The sequence below is a fragment of the Archocentrus centrarchus genome, chromosome 11, assembly GCF_007364275.1.
Source record: "Archocentrus centrarchus isolate MPI-CPG fArcCen1 chromosome 11, fArcCen1, whole genome shotgun sequence".
Taxonomy (NCBI): Eukaryota; Metazoa; Chordata; class Actinopteri; order Cichliformes; family Cichlidae; genus Archocentrus; species Archocentrus centrarchus.
Genome location: NC_044356.1, coordinates 6,409,443 through 6,433,974, shown reverse-complemented (window position 1 = coordinate 6,433,974; position 24,532 = coordinate 6,409,443). Strand labels below are relative to the sequence as shown.

Below are 24,532 nucleotides of genomic sequence, written 5' to 3'. Positions count from 1 at the left end.
CATAAACACACACACACACACACACACACACACACACACACACACACACACACACACACACACACACACTTTGAGTCTAATTATATTCCCCCTCCCTCTGCGGCCCCCCTGCAGGGGTTATGAACTTCAGGAGGTTTCTCAAGTACCTCCCCACTTTCCTCTGCTAGGCTTATTTAGCATCCAGCTGCTGCACACACTCACTCACACAAACACTCAATAACTGGCTCGCTTACACACAAAAGCACACACACACTCTCACCCCCACTCCTGGCTCCATTCACCTTAATAACCACCCTTAGCCTGAAGTGGAAATGCACAAAAATTACACCCTGTACACACATGTTCCTGCAAAACAGCATGAACACAGAAACCACCTTAACCTTTTACAAACACTAACATATGCACATATACACACACCACACTCTGACACAATGCCACAGGAATGTAAGGCCTTGAAGGGAATCAACTCCAGGCAGCAGTTTTACTGAGCACAGATGAACTGTACAGCTGTAAAATGCAGTCATAAAAACACACTGCGAGGCAACAACACAGACTAACAGGACTGTATATGGACTCTGAGCACATGTACATCCACTAACACCAGTCGGGTGGGCTGAGAGCACGATATTAAACACGGGTGGCGCCTGTTACAGAGCCAAACCTGAGCCCATCAGCAGCTTCAGCTGAAGAGGCTCTAACCTGTTATTAAAGTATGACTGCAGCCGGACAGCGCGCACCAGCGTGGAGCATCCTCAGCTACATTTGAAGAACTTAAAATGAAGGTCAGCTCAAGCTTTCAGCTGTTCAGATCTGCTCAGACATTTGGTCCTTAACCCAAACGCTCGTCCTGCACTTCTAATAATATGCAAGGTCACAGAGTAAAACGAACCTTCAGCTGCTTCATGTTCAAAGCAGAGCTCATGCAGACTCATCAGGGAATAATATACCTTTTATTTTCTCATCATAAGACTTCTGGTTTAGATGTCATCTGACAGAGTGCCACGGTAACATTCCACCGAGCCCCACACGCATCCCAGGATGTAATGGAAATGTCTTCTCTTAACATTTTCCACCATCTCTTGTATGATTATACAGAGTTGCAAGACATCCTCAAGCAGCAGATAATTAGGCACGCCTTGGAAATATGTCTCCTGTAAGATGAGTGCTTTGACCCCGGAGGTGTCAAGCACCTCCAGATCAGCAGATGCCTTGTAAGATGTCATGTTCACTGTAACTGTCTCTGCAATTAGCCTTTGAATCTTATTATAGGTAAAATAGTGCAGTGAAACCGTGTGTGCATGTTCAAAGCCTGATTTAATCAAACCCAGATTGCTGCTTGCAAAATGAGCACTTACTGCCCACCGGGCGGGCAGGGTGGTCTGTGATTACACACACAGGCCTGTAACATACAGACAGGCAGCCTGCCTCAGGACCTGCTCACACCTCCACTCTGCTTTCTTTACTGCTCCCATTTTACTCTCTTACATTTTGTATGGTTCATTTATTTTCTCACTGCATGATTACAAGAAAACCCCAGCTTGTAAATAAAAGTCACAACACTCTCAACCAGCTCGAATCATGGACACTTCCCAGTAATTCACACGCTGCCGGATTAGAGGAATTACTGGGGGGAAAAAAAAGGTTTCACTTCCTCCAACATTTGTGGTCTTTGTCCTCACCGAGAGGACGCGTGAAGCAACAACTGAGGGTCGGTCACGGCTGCAACTTCCCAGGAGTTCAATTTGTTAACACTCAGCTTCCCAGAGATGAGAACTGCTTCATATTATGTATCAGAATAAATGCAGAGCGAGCCTGGAAGCTTGGATGGAGTCCTGCAGTTCTCATCTGCGTGTTTTCAGGAATCTGGTTGGAGCTCTGATGGCACCGTCCTCTCTTAGAAACAAAAAACACAGGCTGTGCTCCACCCATACGCAGTGTCAATGTATTTATCTGTGCAGAATCAGATTACCCCCCAACTATGAAAACTGTGCATTATATAAATGAAGGAAAGCTGTGAGTGGGATCATGTTCAGCTTTTTTTAGAGTCTGCCTGAAACTCAGGACCAGCAGAGATGATTAAAAAAGCCTCCGTCTGCAGCCGCGTCCACATAAAGAAGCATTTAATGCAAATATGTGCTGATCCATCATCAGAGTGTGGCGCTTACTCACTGCAGTGTATGAAAGCTGTTTTCACACACACACACACACACACACACACACACACACACACACGCATGCTGCACACACACACACTCACTCGTACCCAGAGCTGTCAACATGAGTGGGTTCAGTAGTTTAATGAACATTATTGATGGCGAGGCTACAGCACTGCTGGCATAATTAGTGTGATGTCTCACACCTACATGTCTGTAGCTTCATTAATTCATCGTGCAATCCAGCTAATATACACGGACACATGTACACACACACACACACAGACACACATACACATACACACACACAAAACCAGCAGGCTCGTGTCATAATCCAAAACCCTGGTAAGTCCTCTTACTTCTACACCCTGCCTGTGCTGCATTATGTATTGAATTTGCATTGCTGCTGCTTTGGATACTGTATTTGTGTGCGCGCGTGTGTCTGTGTGTGTGTGTGTGTGTGTGTGTGTGTGTGTGTGTGTGTGTGTGTGTGTGTGTGTGTGTGTGTGTGTGCACGTGCTGTGCACTGCCACATATATTTTTAGCCTCATTCTGCTTGGCTGAATGCAGGGAGCTGATTGCATCCAGACCTTGGCTGCTGATATGATCAACAAAACCAGCTGAGTGAAAAACAGCCATCAGCCTCCCTCTCCCCTCTCTCTCTCTCTCTCAATCCCTCTCACCCACTCTCACTCAATTCATCTCCCTCTCCAAGTCACCCACCACTCCTCCACTGCTCCCTCCTTCTTAAATGGGGCGATTTGTGGTTGGGTGACTCATTTCTAAGCAAATCTGGACCGGGGAAGAGAGGAGAGTGAAAGACAAGGGCGAGCGAGGGAGGGAAGGGGGGGTTAAAGGGGCCCAAGAGAGGAGAGAGAAATATTAAAGGTGAGAGAAAATGAGTGTGTACTTGATTTCAAATGGATCACTTCAATCCTCACAAATCAAATCAAATCAAATAAGGGGGGGGGGGGGGGGGGTATTGGGGGAGCCAGTGAGGGAGGAAAATGGCAAACCTGCTGTGGGGGGGATTAAGGATGCTCTCTAAAGCCACCCCCCTCGTCCAGCTCTGTCCATAAATATGATGTATGTCTGGGGACATAAAAATTAAATGTATACACCCAGACAGGAATATTACCGCCGCTTCAGGTTTCTTAGCACCTATATCACATGCTGTCATGAGAAGTGCTGATGTTTCTGCCGTCTCTGTTACAGATTCGTGCACGTTCAGCGTGCACGCTGCCCCTGATGAAGGCCGTTCCTCCAGAACATGAAGATTTGGGGTAGAAAGGTGCGGTCGACCTTACAGAAACGTTGGAGTTGGATATTTTTTGCTAGCAATTTCACCCACTGTAGCTGCTGCTTTATGGCTACTGTGCAGTCAGACAGGGAGCGAGCTAGGCAGGAAGATGAAAACTACATTTTTAATCCCACCTACTAAGTTCTGGTCCGATGACCATTTAACCATTGAGCAAAAACTGCAGTCAGACACCAAGCTATTTCAATCCTCTCCTGCACTCTTCACTCTCTCTGCTCGATTTTACCTTCATTTCCTCCTTCCTGGCTTCATTTACCTGCCAAGGGGTATATGCAAATTGTCCGCCCTCAAACATCTAACCTTACACCCCTCCTTCTCTCACTCTCCTGTTAACCTCCCACACCTTCTCCCTCTCTCTGCATTGATCAGTTGGTAGTGGATTAGCTGCAGTTTGTGATAGCCATCTGACCCTGCCTGGCCTCCAACAAGCCCTGCTACTTAATTGAAAGACAGTGAGCTGGTCTGCAGGATTAGACACTGCCCAGTCTGTCTGGACCATTATTACAAACACACACAAATAAACACACACGAGCAGAGAGTGAGACAGAGGTTTGTCGAGCTTTTTGGATGTGTCACGCCAGGAAGGAATAGCCCACAGTTGTGACACAGAGAAATGAGAAAAGTGACTAAGCCCTCAACACAAATTGGATGTTATACCAGTGTTTGTGTGTCTGTGCCTGCATGTGTTTTTCTCTGTGGAGTTCATGAGTGTGTCTGTGTGCATGCACCGCATTTACTTATGTAAGTATCTGTCAGTGTGTGTGAGTGTGTGCGCGACACTATCAGCACATGTGTGCAGGAATGAATGGCATTAAAAATAAATAAAAATATATTAAAAAGCTGAGAGTGGCTGAGTTGCGGCCTCGGGTCTTTAACATTGAAATAGAAAGCAGCCACAGAAGCACAGAGGTAATCATGAACCGCTCCCTCACCGAGCTTCAGGTGCAGGTAACATCTGACCCTGTGAGTCCAGAGAAGAATGAGCCTGTGCAGCAGCACATGTGCATGTAACAAAGTAAATGTGTGACACACAAGTACACTGTGCATTTAGATTACAGGCTGGGGATGTGTAGCACACTAAACCACAGCAGTATGTAGAGCACACAGGCTATAGGTGATGTCTGTAATGTGCTGTATACATTATTTCAGTTAGTGAACTATTACATGTAATTTTGCCTGGAGCCAGACAGCTGAAGAAGTTTGGATTCAGAAAACCACAAGTACTGAGTGCAGAGAGGGGCTGAAGCCCAGGGGGGGTGGATACAGTACATCATGTAAGTGTGTGCTGGTTTCTGCATTCAGAGGTCACCCCCGCGCCGCCCCTCCCTGATTGAAACCAGCCGTGCTGCTTTGGCTTGGCTCTCTCGATGAGCTCACCCTTCTCCTTCGACTGGTACAGTGAGAGCGAACGTCTCGACCGCATCGAGCCGCACGGGCCCTGAGCGTGAAATATTCAGGTAAAAAACCAATACCTCTCTTTAAAATATTTAGACTACACACCACGCAACACTCAACCCCGCTGGCCCCTCGGCTTCTTTTCCAACTCTGATGTGTATCAATAATGTACTTCTTTCGATTACATGGATCCAGCCCATAGTCAGGATGAGGATTGGCTGATGGGAATTCAATTAAAGCCCAGATGGGTCCGAGCTGGATAAGAGGCTCCTGTAAAGAGCAACATTAAAATTTGGACTAACAAAGTCCGCACGCCGGTCACTGCAGAGCTCAGGGTGAGTTACTGAGAGAAAGCTCTCATCAATATTTCATAACCTTTGAAACTGGGCAGCAGGCTCATGCAGTATCAATTAAACTGCATTAAAAAACACAGAGAGAAACGTGTTTGACCTGCAACAAGTGTGAAAAAATGACATTAAAAAAAACCAGAGAAATGGAAGAAAAATTCCAACAATTTGAAACATTGTTTCTGAATCAGAGCTCGACCTCGAGCTCAGCTGCTGGTGGCTTTCTGCTGCAGGAAACAGCCTGAGCAGCACCTGAGAGACGCGATGGTGCCGAGTCTGTGAGAGAAACCCTCTCACTGCAAGTCTCTGGAATGGGAACTCGTCTTAAGGGACAAACAGGACCACCAACAGCTACAAATGGAACACTAAATCTTTGGCTTGCTTCCCAGAAAATAATGTAGCGTGAAGGTTCGGAATAACGATACTTTTAGTCTGTAGAGCCAGCCCCCCCCCCCCCCCCCCCCCCCCCTTTCTATTTTGACCTTTTGAACCCTATTTTGGTTAATGTGCCGTTAATCAAAGGCCTAATCCTCCGTTAATTCTGCTCATTTGTTCCTGCACCACACAGCCACTTTTACAAATTTACACCCATTATGCTCCATGTTAGTATTTTAAGCTAATTACAGGCCTAATCCTAATTAGGTGTCATTTTTGTACCTACCACACAGAACAAGAATTTTCCTAAATATTGCTCTACCCACTTTGTTAATTACAGTTTTACTGATGCTGCCATTATTTGGACCGGAGACTGTGACATGCTGTTTCTGCTCATGTGATGCACCAGAGTGTACAGTGTTGTACAGTACTGCATTATGTACATTTTCTCACACAGTCGATACATTGAATCTCATGTGGACATGTTTGACATGTAAGTTCTTATAGACATAGACAAACATTATTATTCAAAATTGCACCATACAGTGCGCATTAGAACGAGATTTCGTTGCTATAGGCTCAGATTAAATTTGGAGGAACTGCAGCAGTGATGTACAAATAAGACCAGAAAGGAGTCAACTAAGAGAAAAAGAGACTAAATAAAGAAGCGAAGCAAAAAGAAAAGTAGAGGGAGGGACAGACACACACATAGACCAGGGGGACAGACAGAGAGGTGTAGACAGAGAGAGGAGACACACAGAGAGAGAAGAGAGAGAGAGAGAGAGAGAGAGAGGATAGAGAGAGAGAGAGAGAGAGAGAGAGAGACACAGAGACAGGAGAGAGAGAGAGGAGAGGATAGAGAGATGAGAGAGACACACAGAGAGAGACACAGAGACAGAGAGACACACAGAGAGAGACACAGGAGACAGAGAGAGAGAGAGATGAGAGAGAGAGAGAGAGAAGAGAGGAGAGAGGGAGAGAGAGAGAGAGAGAGAGAGAGCGAGAACACACAGAGAGAGAGAGATGAGAGGAGAGATAGAGAGAGAGAGAGAGAGACGAGAGACAGAGACAGACACACAGAGAGAGAGAGAGAGAGACTACACCACAGAGAGAGGAGAGACACCAACACAGAGAGAGAGAGATAACACACACACAGAGAGAGAGAGACACACCAGAGAGAGAGAAGACACACACAGAGAGAGAGAGAACACACACAGAGAGAGAGACACACACACAGAGAGAGAGAGACACACACACAGAGGGGAGAGAGAGAAGGAGAGAGAGAGAGAGAGAGAGAGAGACACACAGAGAGAGAGAGAGAGACACGAGACAGAGAAGAGAGAGAGAGAGAGAGGAGAGAGAGAGAGAGAGAGAGAGAACACAGAGAGAGAGAGGAGACACAGAGACAGAGAGAGAGAGAGAACAGAGAGAGAGAGAGAGACACAAGAGAGAGAGAGGAGAACACAGAGACACAGAGAGAAGAGAGAGAGATAGCACAGATAACAGAGACACAGACACAGAGAGATAGATAGAGAGATAGATAGACACATGATACAATAGATATATATAGATATATATATATATAGAGATATATACACACATACACATAGATATAATATATATATATACACATATACATATATATATATATATATCAAGAATCAATCAAGAATCAAGAATGCCTTTATTAGTCCCACAAATGGGGAAATTGCAGTTAACAGAACATCCATCCAAAACAAAAACATAACACAGACAGGGGGGGGGACAGATGTCTGAGGTCATGCAACCGTTTCTCAACGGCGCTACCTTTAGCAGAGAGACAGAAAGAGATACATTGGGATAGTTAGGTTCAAAAAATCATCTCATACTGTGTTCATAAAGAACACCTTACGAGGTTCCAAAAAACACCTCAGCAAAAAGCATATTGCACATATAAAGCCGGGATAGCAGTATGGTGGGTAGGGTCAGGGTCAGGAGGGGACGCAGACGGAGACGAGAGGGTGGGGGCATTGTGGAGCCCAGATGCCAGCTCCCAGGCAAACAGTTTGCTGATAGTGATGGAAGTTCATCAGCAGCCTTGGTACACCAGATCCAGCTTCACAAATCACAGAGAGGGCTGAGGGCGGCCTTCACACATAGTTCTGGAGAGATATGATTGCCAGCCAAGGCCGGCTAGGGAGCCGAATTCTGATAATGCAGATGTTGTTTTGGAACAGGCTGCTTGTTTTTTCAACAGCCTTCAGTCTCACTGGGAAACCATTCAATAAATCCAATAATCCAAATTCATTAGTTACCGTCCTCACTGAGCAGAACCGTACCTTATCTCCAGATCGAACCCCTCTCACCTGCTACTCCCCAAGTCTACGGCTCAGGTTCATCAGGCTTTGAGTCTGAGTCTGTACCATTCTGGTCAGCCCATCCACCTGGGTCGGCAGCCTCTGCAGATGTCGAACTGCCGTCCAGGTTTTCTTGATTTCACGGTAAATCAGGTATCCTCCAAGCCCAAACAGAAAAGATACCGCTACCAGATAGCCAAATATGTAAGCGTCTTCCACGTCTTCCACCTCTAGGGCCGAGAAGCACACAGGTCTCCACGAGCTCCAAGAGTCGATGACGTATCCAACCGGGTCTGTTCCACTCGGACACGCAGGCTCCCCTTTCCCAGATCTCATAGTGGAAAAAATTCGATCCATGGTCTTGAAGGCCCAGTTTGCCAAATCCATATTGCTCTCAATCTTATTCTTATTCAAACAGTGTGCAAGAGACGCTCTCACAGCAAGCAGCAAGCAGGAAAGATAGGGAGGGCAGGGAGAGAGATAGAATGCGACCGTCCCCGTCAGAGGCTGGAGCAAGAAAATATATATATATGTGTGTGTGTGTGTGTGTGTGTGTGTATATGTGTATATATGTATATATACACACATATACACATATGGATAGATAGATAGACACACGCACACCTGTATATATACATATACACATACATACACATGTCCAACACCTGCATATACCCAGTTATACCTATAGACACAGTATAAATCAGACAGGCGGAGCGATGGAGATGCCACATGCTCTCAGGATGATGTCAGGACTGAACTTTTGACCTTTCAGTTAAAAGCTCTCCTCTCTCTGCCCCCCCGCTGCTCCAAACTCACATCTACTATCATCGTCCTGCTGCACTCGTGCTGTACAGCCAGAGGAACAAGGTCCTACACTTAAACAATGTAGTGCAGATGCTAAATGAATACCAGACACGCAGTAAGTTATTAGAGGCAGATTTCAGCTCCTGATTGTGATGCAGAGGCCTCAGCTCGGATGCTCTGCCCTCACCGGGACGCTGCTTCTTTTTCTCCATTTTAATGAAACCATTTCAAACCTTTGCAGTTAAAGAGCCCAAAAAAAAAGAATAAACATTTTTATTACTAATGTGTCAGAGAGTCTTCAGCAGGACCTCTGCATTGCATTGGGAGGTAATTAGTCTCCATATTATATAATATTCAATAACTGTGAGACAGAGCAGATAATTGCTCACTTATGTGTTGTAATTTATGGTCAGCTCATACAGTGGCTGAAATACAAACTGTTTTATGCCTATGCTGCATTAAAGTTTATTAATTGCTCCGGCACCAACCGGTCATATTTCATGTAAATACTGAATGCATGCAGTATTTACATCAGGCTGCTGTAGATTATTGCAGGTTTCAGTTTATTTGGCATTCTTCACAAGTCTGAATAAACCAGGTTCAATTATCTGATTAAATTAATAAACATTTAGTAACAGTCTCTCTTACTTACAAATTGGCTGACTTATTAACTGGATTAACGTGGCACACTGAGCCTAAGAGACAAATAACTGGGTTCATTAGCTGCTGCTGCTGCACTTCAGTTACAAATGCTTCTGTTACATCTGAGCAACATTAACCTGAACCTTAATGATCATTCTGATCCTATGGTGGACCTAGATGGGAGAAGGATGAGTTATTAGCACAACGCCCGAGAGCTGACACCACAAAATGCATCAATACAACTTGTCTTGGAACAGCCTCCTCTGACCTCTGACATCATCATGGCTCTGCAAAATCCTGCCACTGATTCCCAAAACTCACACAGCCGGAGGCAGAACGATTTTACACCGATGCTTAATGCAAACTTCACAGTAACTTTGTTCTTTGATCGCCCTGGCTCAGACACACAAACACACACACACACACACACACACACACACACGCATGTATACACACACACACACACACACACACACACACACACACACACACACACACACTCACACACACGGCTGGTGTAATCTGTTGTCTGGAAGGTCATCCTGCTGTGAGACAGAAAAACAGACTAAAGTTACAGCTGCTGGGCACTCAGTGATACTGAGGTGAGATATAAACCCCCCCCAACTCAGTTCTTTCTATGTGAAAGACTTCACCCCCTGCCCCGCCCCGCCCCCATCCTATGTGTGTGTGTGTTTGTGTATTCCCTGTGTGTATGTGTGTGTGATAAGCTACAGCCTGAAGGCCCTCTCCTGGCTCTTATCTCCCTGACAGACGTTACCCCTACGCGGCCGCGGCTCCAGCGGTCACTCCTGCGAAAGCAGCGATCTTTCAGATCTCTGCAAGTTTTTAATCAGATTTTTGGATTCTGATTGTCCAAGAAAATAAAACAAATATATGTTTTATTTTGAACATACAAAGAGTCTGAGTCCTTGGTATTCATGGGAATTTGAGCTCAACTGGAAAAAATCATTTCTGAGTTTAAATAAAACTCGTGGAGATGAAATGACTCCTGAGTCAGTGCCAGGATTCATCTGAGGGGTTACACAGCTGATACGAGATCAGTAATTATCTGAAAGTCACAGTGAAATCATGGATGAATTTTCACATCACATGCATTAATTATAATCGATTACATCAAGAATATCAACAAACTGTTTTCTTCTTCTTCTTTTATTTAAACTTTTTCACCTTTGGTTTCTCTTTTCCATTGAGTAAAATCAAAACTGTTACAAGCAGGAAGGGGTCAAAGGTCAGAGGCAAACCTGGGCTGGGCCACGTGCCTGTTCACCCACTGAACCCCCCCGACTGCCTGTATCAGGCTTCTCAAGACTTTTCTCTTCTACTTTTGCTTGTTTCCTTGTAAGATATTATTTATTGTGTTCATTTATTGTCTTTTTAAATATTTATATAAAGCACTTGTTGGGAAGTGTAACATTATAACGTTATAACTGTCTCCCTCTCTGGGGCCCATTTTTTGATTGTGGTGACTGGTAGCCTGTTATTATTTTAGGCACATCTTTCATGGAAAGACATATTAGTTAATAGTCACTGGCAGACATATCACACGGTCTCACAGAGGAGCCCTGACAGCACTGTTTATGTTTATGTGTTTGCTGCTTTGACAGAAGCAGTGATAAATCAGGCCTGTATGTTCTGCAGCAGACAGACTGTGCTGGTCCTGATGATAATAAGAAAGTGATAATAACACCACACTAAAAGACTGAGAGGGGAAATCCTGCTGAGTACTTTCTTACAAAATCATATATGTATTCAGTGACTGACGCCCCTCGCCCTCTCAGTCACTCAGACTTCCACTGTTGTAAAGCAGTGGACAATCATCTGGTCTGAGCACCAACCTGAACACAACTTTTCATCCACACCACCCACATCTGCACCACGTTCACCTGGAAGGAGCATTTTATGGCCTCAGGTGAAGGGAAACTAAATCGTATTAATCAAGGCATGAAGATTAGATATGTCCTTAGGAGACAGGCGGCTTTTACCTGCCTGCCAGTGCAGGAAGACCTCAGCTGTACAGGAAGCCCCAAAGAGCTGTAAAGGCAGTTCACTGATGGTTTATGTGTTTACTTTGTGTCAGAATGAAGTCACACTCATAAATATTTTAGATTTACTGATCACAGCCTGCGATGGATAGAGCATCAGATAGCTTATGCAGTTATGTTGGCTTGTTTTGAGAGCCAACAGAGGGGCTTAAAGAGGGGTCTACAGAGGGGCTTAAAGAGGGGTCTACAGAGGGGCTTAAAGAGGGGCCTACAGAGGGGCGTACAGAGTGGCTTAAAGAGGGGCCTACAGAGGGGCTTAAAGAGGAGTCTACAGAGGGGCTACAGAGGGGCTTAAAGAGGGGTCTACAGAAGGATCTGCAGAGGTGAGTGGCATTAACCTGCTACTTTTCTCACTTCTTCTTAGGGATGAAACCATTAATTAATCAGCAGACTGATCAGCAGTAAAGATTGGCAGTTTTGATAATCAATTCATCTGCTGAGGTTTGCTTCTCTATGCGTTGCCTCTTAAATTCCTTTCTGTTTTCCATCTTTGCACTTTGATGTGACAACACAAAACAAGCTATTTGAAGATGTTCAGAATGTTCAGCATTACATATTTTATGAAATACTTATTTCATGGGGACAGACGTTTTTACAAAGAGAATAGCACAGCAGTTCTGCAGTGCGCTGAAGAGAAGAACCTTTAAATTATAATTTACTGTGAAAATTATGAGGGGAAAATGCAGCACCTCTATTTTATGTTTCAGGCTGTTGTTAAGATTAATGTAACACTTGTAATCCCCTCTAATATAAAACACCCTGTTCCAACGATTCCTTTGCTTCACCTAATCTCTGTGTATATGCACACTGCATGTGTGTTTGATTAGGTTTGTACTGAGGTTAACTCGGGCTGTATGCCATAGAGAGTCGGTGCCAGCGTTTTCCCCTATGGTTAGATCGTCTGATTACTTCATGCACAGAGCCGTGTGGTCCAATTTGTCTGTGTGTGCACATGTAACACACTGTTGTGTATGTGACGTGTCTGCACAGTGAGCGTGTATCTTTGCAGTGGACGGCTATCTCACTCGCTGCAGGCGATCCAGGAAATGCTTCTCCACTGGTCCACTCAGATGTGACTGTGTGTATAAATGTGTAAAAGTGTGTGTGTGTGTGTGTGTGTGTGTGTGTGTGTGTGTGTGTGTGTGTGTGTGTGTGTGTGTGTGTGTGTTGAACAGTAACAACTGCCCCCAGCCCACTGCCAGCTGGACTCCCCATGAAAGGACTTTTTTGTATGAGGGGTGGAGGAGGTGGAGTGATGAGCTGGGGGGTGGAGGACAGAGGGGGTCACAGCCTCCTGCCAGCTCACTCTGCTCCTGCTGTTACCTCTGTTTGCACCTCCCCATCACGCACCATGTTTTCACACTCTCCTCACCCACTCGCCTCCATCTCAGTTTCTCCAAATCACTCTGTCTTTATTTTGCTGCCCCCCCCCTTCAATCTTCTTTTTCTGCAAACACCCCCTCCCTCTCTCCCCTCGGTGCACAGTGGACTGGGCAGATCCGGCTGGCGCTGTGGCAACTAAGCGAGCCATGCATAGCTGGCATGATGCTCGTGTTGACGGATGGGATCCAGGGTGGGGCTGGGGGGTGTGTGGATGTTGGTGGGGGGGGGGGGGGGGGGGGGGGGGGGGGGGGGGGGTGCTCTGATCAGCAAAGAACAGAGATGACAGTAACATTTATTCCTGAGAGCTTAAGACGGATGAGAGAAATACGGACCAGGAGTGTGCGCTGTGTGTAGGTGTGTGTGTTTATTACGACTCTCAAAATGCCTCCGAGCAGTTCGAGCTCTCCCCTCAGCTCATCGTGATCCAGCCCCCCCAAATATTCACCCTCTACTGACCATCAGAAAAATAATGCACGTTTGAGTCACTGCAGGATTTGCTTTTCAGAACTACGTCCATCTTTTACACCCAGCCAGTGACACCACGCTGCACCCCTCCTCCTCCTCCTCCTCCTCCTCCTCCTCCAAGTGACAGAGGCTGTGGGGAATCACGACATGTGACAGCTGCTTGACGGCAGCAGTAAAGCGAGACAGTGTGATGCTTTCAGCTACCATTTAACAGAATGGAGGAAAGATGTTAACAGTTCTCAGCAGGGACATTAGCAGGGTGTTATGAGCTCGTGTACGCAGACTGCTGAGGTATTAACTGCTGCATTATTGGGAGCTGGGGTCTTCATGCTGAACAGTTTACAACTCACACTGAGAGACTGCAGCCGGCTTCTGCCGCTCGTGGCGAGTAATAGTAATAGTTGAGTCCAAGTTGCCAGAAAGGAAGTGGGATCAGTCTGATTAAAACCAAAATCATGATGCGCATTAAATTCTGTGACAGGTTGAAACCTCTACAATGTAAACACACATAATCAGCTTAGAGTTGCAATAAACTGGTGAAGTTCTCTGCATAGCAGCGCTCACACCAAACCAGTCTCCACAGCAGCCAATAACTGCACTGACCTTTGATACCGCCAGCCTCGCTGGTGGAAGGGTCGGCGTAATGATCTCCTTCCTCAGCTAAAGCTTCTCTTGGGCTGAACTAATTGCCTGAATAAATGCATGTTGATACAGGTCACTGCAGAGAACACAGTTTAAAATGTGTCAGTGTGACGTGTCTGCAGTTGTTGAATGACTGCTCAGGTTTCACTGTGACAGGAAAGGCACAGAGGAACACCGGGGGTCATGTTTACACTCCACCCAACACATAATCAACACTTAAACAGAAACACGAAAGCAAAGCATGTGAATCCACTCGATTCAGACAGACAGACAGCATCATGTTTGCTCATGACTGAACTGCTGCTGTGCTTTAATTACTAACTTCCATGTTGGAGAATGAGTCATTGGACTGAATGTACGATGATTTTCACTAAGGTGACTCAAACGAGCCGTTCTGCTGGGAGTCGGTGGCAGACTGGCCATCTGGACTGTTGAGAGTTTTCCCAGTTGGATTCTTGCTGAATTGAACCAATGAAAAGAATAAAAAGTGAAACAGTGGATGTGACAGCAGGTCTGAGAGTGAAGAAGACTCATCATGATTCACCAGCACAAATTTACAAACACCAATATTTATGAATGCCTGAGCAGGACTAAGAGTCTATCTTAGACGGAAGGCTGAAACAGAGTGTTTATGTTCATAATATGAGGAGCATAAAGAGCATATACAGATGACTGAACAGCCTCTGTTTGGATGGCACCTAAACAACGATCACTGATATCACTGATCAGAGATATATAACCATCAGCGCCGGATGGTGTGGAGACATTTTCTAATGATTTATTTATTAAAATAAACACAACACTTGTTCAAAGATGAGCCGCGCTAATTTTAGCATTTATTGTTTTATCATATGAATGTTATTGTTTGATAACTAGGCCCCGTTAAACTGGTTAAACTATAATTCATTCCTTAGATTAGAGGATTTAACCAGGAGGTGAAGGTGAGACTGGTCATCATCCAGCAGCCTGATTTATAATAACGTGAGCAGCCAAACTGTCACACTGATGTGGATTTGAATTAAAAAACGATTTTGTTTAAGGACACTTTAGTGCACAAACACATGTTACTGGCTTCAACAGCTGTAATCTGAGATTTACTTTAGTTTAGTTTTTGCTCACAAACAGACAAAAAGCCTTTTTTTCCAGTTCTGGCACTAAAATTCCAAAAGAAAACAACTGGAAGACGGTCCAGTTTTTCCACTGCTGTCAACAACAAGGACACATTTAACACACTGGAGGATGAATCAGAGTCTGAGATAAAACATCTGCAGGTCCTCAAAGAGTGTGCGGACTTACTTACTACTTACTGTACTGTACTTACTGTTGTGTGTGTGTGTGTGTGTGTGTGCTGGGGGGGACGTATACCCTCCATGATACTTTGAGTCAGTCACAATGCGGCGCTTCAAGCAGGAACAGCAGCAGCTTAGCCACTTCTGAACCTCCCACACTCAGCGCACCGTCTGGCTACAAAGCATCTTTGTTCTCAGAGGAAACAATTCAAATCTTCAGCTCCGATTTCCCGGGGATTTTCTAAATGTAGTTTTTGTCTTTTGGCAGGAGTGTACGACTTTCTTCGTTACATTTTGGTTCACTTTGTTGTTAAGCTCCACACGGTGATTATCCGAACACATTCTTTAAAAAAATGTAGAAGGAAGAAAGAAACACATTTTGACCAGTTAGGCAGGCAGTGTGGACACACACACACACACACACAGATTACAGTGACACTAACAGGTTTGGAGACCTGCCTGTTGATGTGCAATGAGGCGTTTCATGCAGACTTCCTGTTCCTGGGTTTGTGCTTGTGAGTGCAGAGTTGTGTGGATGTGTGCGTAGGATCGATATATGGAGGCATCAGAATGCAGAGGACGAAAAAATAAGAATGTAAAAACTGTGGCTGAAAGTTGTGGCAACAGCAGCCACATCACCGGACTGGTAAATATCAGAGGTCACGACCCAGCAGAAGGATGGAGACTGCATGCAGACACAATCACTGTACTCTTACTGGAACAAGGGGAAAGTCAGAGGTAAAAGAGGAAGTGTGGAAGAGAGGACTCATGATTAGTGTTAGTCATAAATGCAGAGAAAGGAAAAGGTCAGAGCAAACAAACAGGAAGAGAAAGAAAAGCAAACCCGGGCAAACTGGCTCACACCAACCTGAACCCCGTGGAAGAATTTGGAAATCCTCCAACAATCCCAGCACCGCTGCCTCCACCACAGGGCCAAAACTGTGAACAAGGGCCTATCATACACCACAATTCACTGTGAATTTGCATCCAGCAGAGCTACAGCTTCCCGCTGCAGTGTGGCCATATAAAGTTCAGTTTCAAGAGAGTGGTTTCGATCGGAAGTTATAAACACCGGCCCTCAGCCTGCATTTTTGGCCCTGCTGTGGGGAAAGGGTCAGTAAAAGGTCTCCACTGTGCCTCTCTAAAATGTGGCCAGTGAGGAAAAAAACATTCAGAAAAACAATCCAATGTGAAGACTGAGCGCGATCAGCATCCCTGTGCAGCTCTCAGATCAGCCCTGATCCCAGCATGTGTGCATGTGTGAGAGACAAATGTGTGTGTCTGTGCATGCATGTGTGCAAGTGTATCTGTCAGCTGCAGGAGGCACATGAGACTGTTTGTGCATGCACAGGTGTGACGGTGTGCACAGGGTAATGTGTGCAATACTGTTATGGAACGAGCATGACTCATTGTGTGTGTGTGTGTGTGTGTGTGTGTGTGTGTGTGTGTGTGTGTGTGTGTGGTGATTACATGGCGTTTGCTGTATTCCTGTTGGATTTGATGGAGTGCTGTGTTGGGTCACCAGTGTGTGTTCATCATATTTATAGGTAAATACACATGGATCTCCACTGTATTCGACTGTAAACACTTCCACACACGTACAGCCGTGTGTGTGTGTGTGTGTGTGTGTGTGTGTGTGTGTGTGTGCGTGTGCGTGTGTGTGTGTGTGTGTGCATTGATAGACTCACCAATGACAGCAGTGGTGATTTGGTGCCTGCTGGACCCGAGTTTATTCTTGACCTCACAGATGAAGGTGGTGTTGACAGCATCATCCACCTTCCTCACAGTCAGCTTGTTGCCCTCCACCATCACTGTTTCTGGCAAAGGACCTGAAGCCCTGGATAGAGGAGGAAAAATGAGAAGGACGGCAGGAAATGAAAGAAAGGTCATCGACGTTTGTGATGAGATCAACTAAGGATAGAGAAGAGAGGAACGGAACGTGGTAATGATGAAGTAAAGCAGGGGGAAAAGTAACTGGATAAATCAGGGTTAACGGGAAAGAGGAGACAAGGAGAGGGGGACAAAAAGAAAGCAGGGAGGAGGCCATACATTTGGAGAAACTGCATAAAATAAGATGAAGCAAAAAAAGGGAAGCTGGTTTGTTGCTGCAGTAATGTGTGAATAATCACATGAACAGCCATCATTGTGTCTCCCTGCTCAGTATTCACACAGAGGCAGCAGCCATCTGTCCATCATGTTAACTGCATTTGTGCGTTTCAGAAAACACAAGTGCATTCAAACATCTACTTTTTCAAAAATATCCTCTGCCAAGGCCGGCGCCCCATTTCCTGATTTTAATGACGGATCCATATCTGTGTGTGATGTTGCTCTCAAACAAACAGGCTCACCAAAAACTGCATCTGCCTCACTATTTGCCTTTAATTACTGTTACAGCCAAAGAAGAAGGAGGCACATTTCTGCAGTGATTACAACTAACACTGAATTTCCAAGAAGGTTGGAAATAATGTAAACAAAAGCAGAATGCAATAAGACATTTTGCACGGTGTCCCAGATATGCTGGAAATGGGTTTGTATAGTCACACAGGGAGACAGACAGGCTCTTACGCAGTCCAGGTGATGGTAGTGGGCTCCGGGTTGGCATTAGCCAGGCAGACCAGCATGGCATCAGAACGGCCGACGTACCAGTTATGATCATATCCCTCTATAGACACAGACGGCACATCTGAAACACAGGAGGGATGTAACATTGAGCAACAGCTTCAAACTGCATTTTCCCTATTAAATAATATTCAAAACAAACACAAACAAAATTACATTTGTTACATTAAATGGATATTAAATATGGTCATTCCTTAAAATGCAGATATCTGAGCTCAAAAGGAAAAACTGTAGGAAGCTCAGAAAAGCCTCGTGGCTTTTTCTCTCTGCTGTCTGAGAGAGCGATCGGTGTGAGGAGAGGACAGAGAGGCAGTGAGAGGGAGAAGAAGAGGACAGGATGTGTGTGTGTGTGTTCCTCCTAGAGAGCACTGACCTATAAAAGCTGATCTGAGTTACACAGCAACAGACAGGAGACACGATCCTTCACACCATCCCTAAACTAACACATCCACAGCGAGGACTCACACTGTGTGAGTGTGTCTGCTCAAGCTTTTACAGCTCTGTACGCAACAGTTTTCACTATGATTTTTTACCAGTTCTCACTTTAAAGCATTGTTTGAATTAACACACACCCACACACACACACACACACACACACACACACACACACACACACACACACACACACACACACACACACACACACACACACACACACAGTGTTTTGCCTGTTTGGGGTGTTCCCTGGACGTTTTGTTGTGCCCACGTGCACAAACCCATCAGCTGAACTGTGTTATAAACACACTTCAGTGCACAGCCTCATGAATGACCTCAGACGCCTTCAGAGGTCACAGTAGAACTGATCGCGCTCCTCACCTGATGATCATCAGATTTCCTGTGGTCTCTTTTACTGATAACTGGTGTTTGGACTCAGCTTAATTATGAGCGACGGTCCTCAAAATTAAAGTTGGGTGATATGAATGGTAAAACGGTAAATGGACTAGTTCTTTTCTACTCTGTCTGAGCACTCAGTGCTTATACAACACATTTACCCCATTCACACAAGCACTTCCATGATTAACTAAGCTTTAATTTTCTAACATTCACACATTCCAACACTTGCATCGGAGAGCAACTTGGGGTTAAGCATCTTGCCCAAGGATACATTAGCATGCAGCCTGGAGTAGCCAGGAATCGAACCGCTGACCTTCCGATCAGTAGGTGACCCGCTCTACCCCCAGTATGACACATACTTTGATGTGTGCTCTGTGCAAACTTGGTTCATGATGAAAACCACAGACATGTGATCAGGACTTTCACAGATCCAGAGCAGTGCAGCTGGTCCAGAGGTGCATGAGCGGACGCCTTTGAAGGGGATCACAGGCAAATTTAAATCACACCTTGCATATATGCATGTATGCACCCAGATACTAAAGCTGGGTTTAGCATAGATTTGGTACATCTCTGCATACTGCGACATACGCTTTGTAAGTGTAGCCAGAATAGATCATTTGAAAGCTTGACTGGCAGCCATTTCCCCATGAATGTGACTGAGTGTGTAGCCAGGGGCCTCGTTCTTACATCTGACATACAGTTTGATTACGTGTGTGCGTGCCATCTGAAAATGAGAGCTTATAAAACGAGGCTGAAAGAAGACAATCTGTTCCATCTTTGCAGTAACCAGCAGCAAGGTCACAGGCTTGAGACGATGCTGTCGGCATCCCTAAATCTCTTTAAAAGCCATGCTGAACCTGTGTAATATTTTAATCCCATGCAAATTAGAATGGAATTTAATGGATTAAATGAAAGCAGTGTGTGTGCTTATTAGTGCGCAAACATGCGTGTTTGTGATTTTCTGCACTCCTGAGGGCCAAAAGTCCTAAAACAACAACTTATTAAAGTTTAGATTGAACATTGGGAGCTTCCATAAGCATCTGTCTCATCTGTCCTCATATTGCATGTAATTAAAGAACTCTAAGTGGACACATTTGTCATCATATGCTGATAAAGGAACAACCAAAGGGAACCAGCAATGACTGCAGAGCCCATTAAAGGTGATGCAATTAACAGCACACAAAATCCTGCAGTTTTACAGCTAATCACTGAAAGATTACACTGCAAAAAATGACATCAGCAGCAGGCTGCTGGATGTGACAGCAGAGCTGGACCTTGTGCTAAAACATACCAAGTGAACCAGCCTTAGCTGAGTTTGGTTTAGGTGGTTTTAAGCTCATTAATCCAGCAGTGGACTGGATTACCATTACTACTATAATATGATTAATGCCAAATACACAAAAATACTGTCAGGGAACATTTGTCACAGCTGTCTTCAGTCTGTATTCATTTTCTCCAACATTCCAAACCTGTTAGAAGTTGTCACATATTCAACAGGTTTGCTTGACTAAATCTACACATGAAGCAAAGGTCAAAGGTCAGCAAGATCTGAGCAACCAGCTCTTGTTTATTTTCCCTACAAAAATCCCTACGAAGTAATCCCAGTGTCTCTGCCCCACCTGCAGGGACTCCCAGCAGTGGGCCCACCCTGTTTGAGACAAACTGCATTACAGGAACGGGGTCTCAGCTGCTGATGAAGGGAGAAAGTTCAGGTCTGATCCGTGTCTCAAATCACACTTTCAAGTTATTTAAAACTTTAGTCCATCATTAAAATAAAGTTCTCCTCGAGGCAGTTCAATTCTCAGTGCTTTGTTCGGTGTGTGTGTGTGTGTGTGTGTGTGTGTGTGTGTGTGTGTCCTCCTTACACTCCACAGAAAGCTTGATGGGGTAAACCCACGGCTGCTTCTGCGTCTTCTGGTCGACTCTGCAGATCACCTCCCTGCCGTTGTCCGCCGGCGTCGGGACCAGCCGGTACTCGCTGCGCACCGTCACCGTACCGTCCGGCCCACTCGTGGTGCTGGTCGAGTGATTGCCTCCCACCGGCGCCAACCACTCGATTGTGGCTGCCGGCTTGGCGTCGGCCGCCACGCACCGGGCCACCACCACGGACTTCGTGCCGGCTTGGACAGTCAGACCACTGGCCGAGTTCTTGGGCTTGGCTGCGGGGGTGATAGATAAGAGAGACAAGCGGGAGGTCAGTAAGAGAGTCCGAGACAGAAGGCACGAAGAGGATAACGGGGAGAGAAGAAAAGTGGCAGAAGAGGGAGAAAGATGAAAGAAGGGCGGTGAGAGGGACATCTAACAGGAGGCTCAGGGAGGGAGGAGAGGGAGGAGAGGGAGGAGGCAGGGGAGGCGGAAGAGGAGGAAGAGGCTGAGTTTGTTGTGCATATCCACTGTGGTGGCTTCCTACTGTGGCTGTAATGAAATACTGAGAGGAGCGGGAGGCCCTCTGGTGTGACCCTAGGCCAGCCAACTTCACAGCGACAGAAAGAAGAAATACAGATGGAGCCTTAAAACCTCACAAAGTGACGTGCTCACTAATGCAAGCCTTATAAAGAATCATAATGCGTTTAGATTATACTTTATTCCTTGCACTGGTGAAAATGTCCCAATTTATGTGGGAAAAGTCAGAAAAGCAGCTTCATGAAGCAGGTAGTTTAGAGTGAGAGAAATTGCTTCTTTTTATTCCCAGCTGAATGAAACCAAAATCGCAGGAACAGTTTGAACAGCAGCACAGTTTTCCATCTTTGTCACATTAGCTTTCCCAAACCGAGCGGAGCTTCTGGAAAGTGCCAATTTTCTATGAAAATGTCCTCCCTTTCTTAAACATACGCACACTCTGCTACAGTCTATCAGAAAATGTCACTGAAATCCATTATTTGTTGAAATGTTATTATTTTGTTACACCCACTCGCCTCAAACATGTTGTACTGCAGAACGGGATTTCATGAATTTCCCCCTAAATGCCTTTAAATCTGTGTGATGTGTCTGCAGGCTCTGCACACAGACAGTGAGGACATACTGGAACTGAACGCTTTCTCTTATCAAGAAAAAGTGAAGCGGTTACAAACCAGCGCGCTGCCCCCTGATTCACTGAGGCTGCAGTTAATGGGCAGACTGGTTTCTGTTTATTAAGAAAGAGCCGCGCCCTCGCTTCCACTCTAAAGGACAGATACACTCTAAATAAAAAAAGTCCTGTATGGTGCCTAAATGGAATAAATAAAGCAGATATCCATGATAATAAAAATGCAAAGCACAGCATCCAAACAAACCTCGGCCTCAGCAGAGGAAAATGATACTTATTAATACTTTAATGCACACATTAAAGGTGCTGATTTCAGAGAGCAGCACTTAAACTAATATAAAGCCCCTTCTGTGTTCTGCACTCACTTTATTTAAACACTCACACTTTAAACTGATGCTTTAGGACCAATCAGACAAGAACCACGTGTAACTGCAGGGATTCAGACATTTTTCTGGCTTTTCAGCAGATTTCAAACTAATTTATAATCTGATATTACATTAAATATACTGTGAACACATGTAAATAAGTCCATTATAGAAGCCATCAGAACCCTCTGAGGTTAAACTCATAAAGTCTCATTACAGCTGACGGGAACATGTATTAAATCACGCTGTGCACCATGAAAATATCAGACTGTAATAACACGCTGTGCACATTTGGAGCAAACCCAGCTGATGTTGGCAGGCCCACTCCCTCAGTTTCTGCTTTGGTTACCCTCGTCCTCCTCCTCCTTCATCCTGCTCAGTGCTTTACTTCCAGAGACAAAGCTGCTTCAGTCCTAATCACTCCTGTCAATCACCTCTGAGTGTGTTTGCATGACTGTAATATTAAAATAGCTGCTACAGAAATGTGATGGGGCAACTGTCCAAGTACTCTGGAAACTGCATCTCTGATTTATTCCAGTTCTGAGATAAATCCAATCAAAATTTTATGCAGCACCTTAAATTGAATATGATGAAGCACCAAGAACAGAAAACATTCATTTCCAGTTTAATCATCGCTGCACAAACTAACACCTGAACCCAGCATGGAAACATTTACCTGCACCTGCCCTTAAACAGCTGATGACCTGTGAGGGAGGCGGGGTGGCTGCTGTGACTCTCTGGGTTCATGTACTGCTTATACTGCAGTATTCATCAGCTGTGCCTGCACTGCTACGGCACCAACTTCAAGGACGTGTTTTTTGGAGAAAAGTGAATGAACTCTGTTAAATGAGAGTGTCAATCACTGCTAATTAGAGATTGAGATCATTATCTTGCTCCTGCCCTGGGGGGGGGGGGGGGGGGGGGGGGGGGGGGGGGGTGTTCCAAGTTGTTTTTAAATGGGGCAGCATTGGGGGGGGTACTCCTGCATATTTACTGTGGTAAAAGTGCTGCACGAGAATTTCAGCATCATTTTGTGTTGGATAATTGTTTTGCAGTGTTTCGACTTTTTACATAATTAGAAGTTATAATCCTACTTAAGTATCTTATTAGTGCACAGACTGCATAATCAAAATATATTAAAGGCACCTAAAAGTACTCTCTATGTAGAATTACACTTTACAGACTCACGTGCATTAAATTACTGCATAATAACATTATTATTAATTGATGTGTGTCTCTGTTGATGATTTAAATGAGCCATTTATAGCTCAGTGGTTTAATCTATAATAACACAATAAATCTACAAAAATAACTTAACTAATAAATGAAGTACAAAAGCAGAAATCAGCATAACATGAAAATATTTAATTCAACTACAAGTACATTAAACCTCAGTAAAGTACTGCAGTAAATGGACTGCATCCATGCTCCCATCTAATGCCCCCCCGCCCCCCCTTTCTGGACACGCCCATGTACCATGTATCATGAGTCGTGATCACGTCTCTGATTATGTGTCAAACTAAATTATTAGTTTTTCCTGTATGTGATCTTTTCTTCTATATTTCTGTAGCTGCTGCTCACTGATGACTGACTGAGGCCAGCTCCATTGCTCCATCCATCTATCACCCTTCATCTAATCCAGTGCCACCGCCCTCCTCATGTTCCAGCCCTTAAAGCCAGTCATAACAACATAATTACACATCAAGGCTCCGTGGTGCTGTGCAGATTGACACTTGTTTCATCACACATAGATGGCTCAATTATCTGGAGTTTCCTGTGTTAGACAGACACCACCCTCTGCATTATTGCTGTATTTCACAGATTCTCATTGTGACACAGTCTTAATCATCAGCTGGACGAGTGTGTCAGCTTTGGTATATTAACGGACTTCAGATTTAATAACAAAAACTCTAACATAAGGAAAAATTAGCAAAGCATTAATCTTACATAATTGTTTCTGAAACCTTGGAGGGGGAGCAAGAGGCAGGAAAAGAGAGCAGCGATGAAGTGAGACGATAGAGGGGAAACCAGAGGAAACAGGAGCCAACGGAGGAGCCAGAATAGACAGAGGCCGGCCGACCATGCAGAGAGCAAAGACAGTAAAGCAGGGCGGCAGAACGGGCTTCAGATTGATCTAGGAGCTTAAACAACTCAGGAGTATCCGTCCCTGATGCGTTTCGTGACACTGCATTTAATCGAGCCTGTTGCTACTCCTCAAATCGGTCTGTGGCAAGTACGGAGCAATTAGGAGGCAGGCGGGAAGCCACGCTAACAGATTTAACAAACACTGCAGTCCCTACACCCCTCCTCATCCCAATCTTCCAGAGCCATCACCACCCTGGCGCTGATATCAAAAGGCTGAATGTCAGAACCTGACAGGCAGAAAGGAAAGATGCATTAAAGTAATGTTCCCAAACACGGAGGACCGCGTGAGGCGTTCGCTTTATGAAGCCAAGCACTCAGAAAGGAATGTG

At 45.1% G+C, this 24,532-nt stretch overlaps 1 protein-coding gene across 2 annotated transcripts in view; it reads right to left on the bottom strand.

The window, feature by feature from the left end:
• pvrl2l (PVR cell adhesion molecule related 2 like) overlaps positions 1 to 24,532 on the bottom strand; it is a 298,334-nt gene that overhangs the window by 161,339 nt on the left and 112,463 nt on the right. For both annotated transcript variants that reach the window (XM_030740537.1, XM_030740538.1), the window contains exons 4-6: positions 20,534 to 20,827; positions 17,781 to 17,898; positions 16,904 to 17,052 (exon numbers count right to left, since the gene is read on the bottom strand). In XM_030740537.1, the coding sequence (XP_030596397.1) occupies positions 16,904 to 17,052; positions 17,781 to 17,898; positions 20,534 to 20,827 (561 nt within the window). The remainder of the gene's footprint in view (positions 1 to 16,903; positions 17,053 to 17,780; positions 17,899 to 20,533; positions 20,828 to 24,532) is intronic.